This window comes from Galleria mellonella, unplaced genomic scaffold, assembly GCF_026898425.1.
Source record: "Galleria mellonella isolate WM207_F2 unplaced genomic scaffold, CSIRO_AGI_GalMel_v1 utg143, whole genome shotgun sequence".
NCBI lineage: Eukaryota > Metazoa > Arthropoda > Insecta > Lepidoptera > Pyralidae > Galleria > Galleria mellonella.
Window position 1 is genome coordinate 2,143,869 of NW_026441997.1, and position 9,673 is coordinate 2,153,541.

The window sequence follows — 9,673 nt, forward strand, 5'->3', positions numbered from 1 at the left end:
TGTAATTATTGTAAAAAACCCGGACATCATATAACTAATTGTAGAAAGAGAATATTTAATAATAGTCGTAATAACCAATTTCCGCGAAATAATCCGACTCCAGCTCGAGTAAATCATTTAAACTTGCAACCGGCCGAGCTGACGGGCACAGTTTCGGAAACGGTTCCCACGTATTGCCCAAATATTTCAATGATCACCGAGGGTCAGGATATTGCCCTAGAACCTCAAATAAACGATCTTCAAATTCAGTAAAATTCAATAGTAATCAGTGTCATACTACATTATCTAATACAAACATCACTACACAAGCGCAAACAATTCCAGTCCATCGGGGACAATTAAGCGATGTGTGTACTTGTGATAATAAAACCACGATAGCTACTAAGTCAAACTTAGAGCTCTCTGAATCATTAATCATTAATCTCACAAAGATCACTGAATCTCTTATAAAGGTCACAGAAACCTTACTAAATCAATCAAAGAAACCTATTAACTCTGTAGATTGTATCACTAATTCCACTAATTCTGAAAAAGATCAATGTCTAAAACCTATATTAAAAGAATCTAATTCAAATCCCATGCGCAATCAACAAACTACAAAGACTAAAAAATCAAAAAAATCTCGTAAATCGAAACAAAAATCAAAAATAAAACTAAAATCGAATCAAATAAAGAAAAGAGCTTATCCTAATGAATCTTACAATATCTCTACATTAAATATACCTCCTGAAAATCTTTTGCACTGTAAATTTCATATTGATGGCCAACCAGTTACGTTATTAGTAGACACGGGAGCAGCCATTTCAGTTATAAATAAAAATAAAATCGGTAAAAATACCATCGATACATCAAACGTCGTTTCTATTATTGGTATCTCTAATGAAAATTCGCCTTTTCAAACATGTGGCACATCCCACATTTCATTAGATCAATTTCCAAAATTTAAATTCCATGTCGCAAATTTAAACATACACGCTGATGGTATACTCGGTAATGATTTCATGTCAAAATTCAATGTCAACATTTATATTCAATCAAAAACGATGCGAATACATGACAGGACTTATCAGTTGTTCCTTCTGGGAGATGAACCAAAGTACTTTGATAATGGTAAACAAATTATCAAACGTCGTTCGGAGACAGTTATATCATGTTTAACTAATGATATCTCAGACGGAACTGCAATGATAAATAAGCAAAACATTAGTAACGATATCTGTATTCCTAATGCTCTTGTTAATGTCAAAAATAATAGCTTTCTCATTACTTGTGTAAACTCGAGTGATAATGACGTATATATTTCAACGCCTATTATAGATGTAAATTCTGTTAACGAATCGGAACTAATTCAACAGTCTGTTTCCTTACCCAATTCACAAATTAACAACATCTCTATAAAACAAAGAATAGATATCGGGAGCCTTATAAGGTGTGATCATTTAAATAAAGAAGAAAGCGAATCTCTCGATAAAATAACTTCAGAATATTCGGACATTTTCTACGTGGAAGGCGATCCACTAACGTTCACGAATCACACTAAACATTCTATTCCTACTACGTCAGATATACCAATTAATACTAAAACTTATAGATTCCCTCAAGTACACCAACAAGAAGTAAGAAATCAGATAGACAAAATGTTACAACAGAATATTATAAAAGATAGTACTTCTCCATGGAGCAGTCCAATCTGGGTAGTTCCAAAAAAATTAGACGCGTCTGGAAAACAAAAATGGCGTGTTGTAATTGATTATAGAAAATTAAATGACGTCACTATTGGAGATAGTTACCCGTTGCCTAACATAACTGACATACTAGATAAGTTAGGACATTCAGTATATTTCACAACTTTAGATTTGGCATCCGGTTTCCATCAAATTGAATTAGACCCCAAGGATATTCCCAAAACTGCCTTCAGTACTCCTTTTGGTCATTACGAATTTTTAAGAATGCCTTTCGGACTCAAAAATGCACCAGCTACATTCCAACGTGCCATGGATAGTGTACTTTACGGATTACAAGGAGAACGATGCTTTGTTTATCTTGATGATATCGTAGTGTTTGCATCCAGCCTTCAAGAACATAAACAGAAATTAACTGAAGTATTCGATCGGTTACGAAAATACGGTCTGAAAATACAACCAGATAAATGCGAATTCTTGAGAAAAGAAGTTGCTTACCTGGGTCATATTATATCGAGTGAAGGCGTAAAGCCAAATCCCGAAAAAGTGAAATCAGTTCGTGAGTTTCCAGTCCCTAAATCATGTAAAGATATCAAATCATTTCTTGGTCTCGCAGGCTACTATCGTAGGTTCATACCTAACTTTAGTAAGCTCACTAAGCCTTTAACAAGCTTATTAAGAAAGGATGTTCCGTTTACATGGAGTTGTGTACAACAGCAGGCTTTTGACTCCTGTAAGGAAATTCTCACAACGACTCCTCTGTTACAATATCCCGATTTTACTAAAGAGTTTATATTAACTACGGATGCTTCAATCCACGCTATCGGAGCGATTCTCTCGCAAGGTGAAATTGGCAAAGATTTACCTATTGCTTACGCATCACGTACGTTAAATAAAGCTGAAAGTAATTACTCTACCATAGAGCGCGAACTTCTCGCAATAGTATGGGCCGTGAAACACTTTCGACCATATTTATTCGGTAGAAAATTTAAAATATTTACTGATCACAAACCACTCACATGGTTATTTTCCATTAAAGATCCGGGATCACGTCTCGTTCGCTGGAGACTGAAACTAGAAGAATATGAATATGAAATAAATTACAAAGCCGGAAAAAATAATACAAACGCCGATGCTTTATCACGACCACCTATATTAAATATGGGTACAGACAACCCTGAAAAACAATTTGAAACATTATTAAAAACAAACTATGAACAATTCTTATCTCAAGGTTGTAGCGCTAATTCACATAAGCTTAAAACTTCACCTGAAAATCTTTTAGAGTCTAATCATAAAAATATCTTCATCCCTGTGTCGTGTCAAAAATCAGATCTTAATAACTTATACAACGAAGCTTTAGATCTATGTGCTTCCCAAAGCAATCAACCTGAAACAGAAAAGCAAGTCTACGACATAGATAAAATAACTTCTGAATATCAGCAAAACATTTTCCTTTGTTATACTAGAACATCATACTATGATCCATGGGACGCGGAGAGTTATTTTAAATCATTGTTATCGTGCTTACATAAGCATAATATTGAAACTTTGTATATACCGAACCTGAAATATGATCAAACTTGCAAGCTTCAGGGCAACCAACAGCTACATATCTCAGCTTATTTGGCAGAAATATATAATTGCAATATAATCATTTGCGAGAATAAAATTACTCATCCTTCGCCTCAGGAAATTCCCAGCATTTTAAAAACATACCATGATGAACCGCTCTCAGGACATCGAGGTATAATTGAAACCACTAGGAAAATTCGAGAACATTACTTCTGGAAAAACATGGCCGAAGACATCAAAAATTACATAAACTCTTGTGAAATATGTCAGCGCAATAAGATTCAAAGAAAAACTTTTAAAGCTCCAATGGTATTAACATCCCAATCTAATGAACCTTTTGAACGTGTTTCTATAGACTTAGTATCATATTCTGACATTAGTGACAATAATAACAAATACATATTGACACTACAAGATGAACTAACTAGGTACGTCCAAGCTTATCCAATTTCTGATAAAGAAGCTCTAACAGTTGCTAAGCAACTCTTTCACTTCTGTCAACATTTCGGTGTACCTAGACGTTTCCATTCTGACCAAGGTACTGAATTCATGAATGGACTAATGAAGCAATTAATAAGACTTCTCGGTACAAGTCAAACTTTTAATACAGCTTACCACCCTCAAACTAATGGTGCATTAGAAAGGTTTCATGCCACACTTCGAGATCACATACGAATGTACCAAGCACGTAAATTGAAAAATTGGGATCAAATTATTCCACTGGCTATTATATGTCATAACACCTCAGTTAATAGCTCTACAGGTTTCACACCCTACGAACTTCTATTTGGTTTTAAACCAAGACCTTTTTATTCATTAAAAACAATACCCGATTATACTGCATTCGATTATATTAAAGATTTAAACGAACGACTTAGAATAGCCCGCGATGTCGCAACACAGAACGTTCAGAAAATGAAAGAAAAAGCCAAGGAACGTTACGACGGGAAAATTAAAAATATTGCTAAATTTAATGTAGGTGACAAGGTGATGATCAAGGTCCCTAACCCAAATAATTTAGATAATAAGTGGGAAGGGCCATTCGATGTGATACGTGTAGGCTTTAATGAAAATTATGTTATTCGTAAATCCGGGAGACATCAGTTAGTTCACGCAAATAGATTAAGACCTTATGAAATAAATAAACTCGTTAATTAAATAAATAATTAGCCGTGTGGAAGCCGGCTTTACCAAAGAATAGCACCAACGTTCAGATTTGACGTGTCGTAGAAGGCGACTAACAAACAAGTAGCCGTGTGGAAGCCGGCTTTACCAAAGAATAGCACCAACGTTCAGATTTGACGTGTCGTAGAAGGCGACTAACAAACAAGTAGCCGTGTAGTAGTCGGCTTTACCAAAGAATAACACTGACGTTCAGATTTGACGTGTCGTATAAGGCGACTAACAAACAATTAGCCGTGTAGTAGTCGGCTTTACCAAAGAATAACACTGACGTTCAGATTTGACGTGTCGTATAAGGCGACTAACAAACAATCAGCCGTGTAGTAGTCGGCTTTACCAAAGAATAGCACTGACGTTCAGATTTGACGTGTCGTATAAGGCGACTAACAAACAATGAGCCGTATAGACGCCGGCTTGTACAAAGAATAGCTCTAACATGTTAAGTTGTTTCCACATCAAACAACTTATAGTATTAATTTATTATAAGCAATATTCAAAATCAATTAAATCAATAATTCCTCAATAATCAATTAAATCAATAATTATTCTATAAGCAATGAAATCAATAATTCTTCTATAATCAATTAAATCAATAATTCTTCAATAATCAATTAAATCAACAATTCTTCTATAATCAATTAAATCAATAATTCTTCTATAATCAATTTAATAAATAATTCTTCAATAATCAATTAAATCAATAATTCTTCTATAATCAATTTAATCAATAATTCTTCAATAATCAATTAAATCAATAATTCTTCAATAATCAATTAAATCAATAATTCTTCAATAATCAATTAAATCAATAATTCTTCTATAATCAATTAAATCAATAATTCTTCAATAATCAATTAAATCAATAATTCTTCAATAATCAATTAAATCAATAATTCTTCAATAATCAATTAAAGCAATAATTCTTCAATAATCAATTAAATCAATAATTCTTCAATAATCAATTAAATCAATAATTCTTCAATAATCAATCAATTTTAATCATTATACAAAATATCATTTTTGTTATATTCGTTAGCTTACGAATCGTCCTAAAATCGTCTTTATTTCTAATAAAAAATAAAACATAATTAAAACATAAATTTATAAATAATAGTTCTTATGTTTGTTCAATTCGATATTACCTTAATAAATTAGAAAAAAACTTGTAATAGAATCTTCTTTCTTGATGCTCGAACAAATCTTAATTATTTCTTCAACAACTAAAAACTTCAATGAAAGTATATTTAAGATAACTTATGATGATCGAATAATTAATGAAAATATTCAGTCTCAACGATGACTTACATTCAAGTTAAAAGGTTCTTTATTTTAAATCTTTAGATTAGGCTAGTGTAGACATTTCCGTAATTTCTTTGCAGATAGTAGAATCCGTAATAAATCTAGAAAATGAAATTAATGATTGTTTAGCAAGCATATTGTTCGTAAAATCAAATATTAAACTTATCTTCTCTTTCTGCTTATGTATATTCTGATAGGCTTGTATACATATTAGATTTTCCATTAATTCAAGGCGAACCTCTCAATCTCTATCACATATATTCCATTCCAATCCAACATTTTAATTCCTCTCTGCATACAACCATCCTACCTGAGCACATGCATTTGGCTACAAATCCTAGCGGTAATATATACGTATCTACGAGCGACCTCACTTCATGCAAGTCCTACGCTATAAAGAAGAAGATCTGCACCTCTTTTGTCGCATATGAAGCAGCATCACGTCCATTATGTGAGCTCCAGATCCTGTTAAGCATTTCAAAGACTTTACCTGAAATTTGTACCACATCCACATTTGAAGCAAGAATTAACACTTTTCAAAACATTGACAACAACCAATGGCTTTACATACTTACAGAAGACACTAATTGTATACTTCAATGTAAAACGGAAGTTACACATCATAAATTACAAGGAGCAGGCATTTTATCCTTACCGGAAAACTGCAAACTTTATACTGGGTATAGTACGCTAACAGCCTTTCAATCTATTGAAGAAAATGTAACATATCCTGTAATAGTTCCAGACATTAGAACAGACGATTGCTTTGAAGAATACAAGAACTTTGAAGCTCCAAAGTTAATTCCTATTAAAATTAATGAAATGCCTTTGGATTCACTGAAACAAATAAAACATCATGTCGATAAATTTAAGGAAAGCTTAGAAAATATGAGATCTCGACCAATCTTACAAAGATATTCGTCAACGTTTACATGGATATACTTCGTGTTATTCATAACAATGCTAGGATACTTCATTTATAAAATTAGCAAACGTTGTCCTAATGGATTACTCCTGCGTAACCGAAGACCAAGCCGTGATAATAGTTGTATACAAATATTTAACAACTGTTTTTCAAACACATCACGACGTCAGAGAATCCAAGTTGCCGTCCCGATGACTACTATAGCAACAAGTACCTGCGTAACGGAAGACGAAGAGGAAAATGAAGAAAATTATCCAAGAACTTCAACACCGAGAGTTCAAAGATCAAGCTCTCAAGCCCAATCTTTATTCTAAGGGGGGAGGTGTTACATATATTAAGAGTACGTGACCTAAGACCATGTGTCAGCCTACGACCTAATCATTATAATATTTGACATTCCTATTTGTATATTTGTATTTGTCCATTTGATATCGAAATCATTATATTGTTTAATATTCATATTTGTATATTTGTTTATCTCATACAAATTTCCATTAGTAAGTTATTATCTGTATTTGTTGTCACTCTTTCGATGGAAGTATTTGACTATTGTAATTGTAAATAGTAATTAAGATATCTCTACTATATATATGGACGATTTGTAATAATAAGTACAGTTCAATTCAGATACTCTACGAGTCTAGTCATTTCAAAAACACCAACTGTGTTAAAACCCTGCCCCATAACACCTATTAATATAAGCAATAATACTTATTAGTCTATTTAAAAGAGTGACACTCGCTTCCTTCTAGATAGATACCTTGTAGGTACATAATACCTAAGTATTTCACTAATACTAAATATTTCAGAAAAAAAGTACAAGAGTATTATGTTTATATCTATGAAATATGCGTATCCTTTAATATCCATCTAAAAACTTTTCTACCAATAAAATATTCACAAAATCATTTTACAAAAAATATCACTGATCATATACGACAAAACTGAAGTCATAAAGTGGCTTAAAAAATATAGCGAACATCACAATGTTTGAATATTTGAATAAAGAATAAGTGAACATAAAAAGGTTGTAGTGGCGCGAAGCGTGAGCCGAGGTGAGGAGCAACAAATCGCGCGCATTATAAATGACAAATGTAAGCTGCGCGCACGCGGTGTCGGGTTGCGCCCACCCGCGCGCCGGATTAGTTTCAGCTTACTTCCCTTGCCTGCTCCCTGCTCCTTACATCTGACTGCCGCTGCTATACTGCACCGAAATAGCTCGCCCTCTGCCCTTGACGTCTGCCTCACTGCCATCAATACCGCTATCGGAGTACCCACTTACAAAAAGAGGATCAATTTACCTAGCCAATTAAAATTTTATACTTACGATTAAGCTAGCTGTGAACCATAAATTGTTCTGAATATAATAATAAACATTTTCTGATATAATACCAATATTTATTAGGTATTTTATTGATGTTAATTAGCTGAACAATGGACATAAATATGTACATATATATTTATGATTTATATGACAGCCCTCAAAGACTATGATAATTTCAACGTAATTAACAATACCCCTAATATTAATATAAAGTACTGTAATATCATAAGGACTTTTCTCGAAGGTTTTCTAAACAAACTTACGAAATAATAGAGTCCAAAGAGGAAGTATGTCACTTTAATTCCATTAGTCATATGATTTGAAGGAACTAAGTAGTCATTTACGGTACCATTTTTCATTTTCTTCTCTTTGAATAATAAGTACTCATTATGAAGTTGTTCAATAATGTCGTCGAATTTTGATTACGATTAATCGTTCTTCAATCGTTTCATAGCTCTGCTATGAAGTACTAAATTAGTAATTTGGCACAGAAGGCAACTTCGGATTTTACTCCATCGGAACGCCTTCTAAACAATTTAGCATAAATGATGTATGAAAAATTTTGTAATTTTGAAAAACGAATTGCTTGGAAAAATCGTCTACCTAATATTATACCTTCAAATTTGGTATAAAATAAAGAAAAACCTACCACATAGAGCATCATAGTCATTTAGTCACTCTTCTAGTTGCAATAGTAATTGCAGCGAATGGAAGTTTATGGAAGCATTGAACGGCTCCGTTCCATGTTTCTATTACAACTCAACAATGCCTCCTCTGAAACCGCAGCTTATGCCTATTGAATAATTCCCACTTGAGAGTATTTAAGCTTTTATCGAGGTGCAGCCATAAATCGGTGCGCAGACGCACGTAATCCCCGCCCCCACTGCGCCCGCGACCCGCCGCTAGCTATAAACAGAAGTCAACGTGTTGGACTTATAAATCGTGCTCTTAACTATTGTATCTCACGCCACAATAATGAAGTTCGCTCGTTCAGGAAGAATTACGGGCACCACGTGGGTGGCCGACGCGGTCGGAATAAATCCTTACAGATTATTGCATACGAATGCAGTGAACGGATTTTTTGTGTAAGGCGGTAGTCGGCCGTCGACAGCCGAGGTCCCGCAGCCGGTGAAAGGTCTCCTGAAAAAACAAACTGTCGTAGCTGCGGACGACGACAGATAACGAGGTGTCGGGTTGCAACTAGCGAGCACACGTTCATTTCTAATTGTTTGCAAGCTTATAAATAAGCTCTTGTAATATCAACAAACACAGAATACCAATATCTTCTAGGACGAACTATGAATTACAAGAGGTAATTACCCAATGCGTTACAATACACTGATATTTGAACATCTAATAGTAATGTACCTTCGTTTATTAATATAAAATACAATTCATAAATTATTAACTTTCTTTTTATTTGACACAATGCAAAAATGATAATGATTTCAATTGTTAACTAATTGTTTTGACATTTAACAAACAATGCAGACATTACAGTGACTTTAAATGAATTCTCTTAATTATGAACAATAGAGTATTTAAAATAACACAGAGTTAATATTCCGCAAAGAGCGGCGGTCACGAGGCCGTGGTGCGGAGACGTGAGAACTGTCGTGACGAATCCACCATTGAGCTCGGCAAGGGCCCGTGAAGAGGCGTGCGTAATCGTCCCTATAAACAAAC

General features: G+C 33.8%; 1 protein-coding gene across 1 annotated transcript; it reads left to right on the plus strand.

Annotated features, from left to right (window-relative positions):
* The first annotated feature begins 4,440 nt into the window (after window positions 1-4,440).
* On the plus strand, window positions 4,441-7,279 carry LOC128199986 (uncharacterized). Its single transcript, XM_052891658.1, has one exon. The coding sequence runs from the start codon at window positions 6,057-6,059 to the stop codon at window positions 6,975-6,977; it is 921 nt and encodes a 306-aa protein (XP_052747618.1). The 5' UTR covers window positions 4,441-6,056; the 3' UTR covers window positions 6,978-7,279.
* The last annotated feature ends 2,394 nt before the right edge of the window (window positions 7,280-9,673 follow it).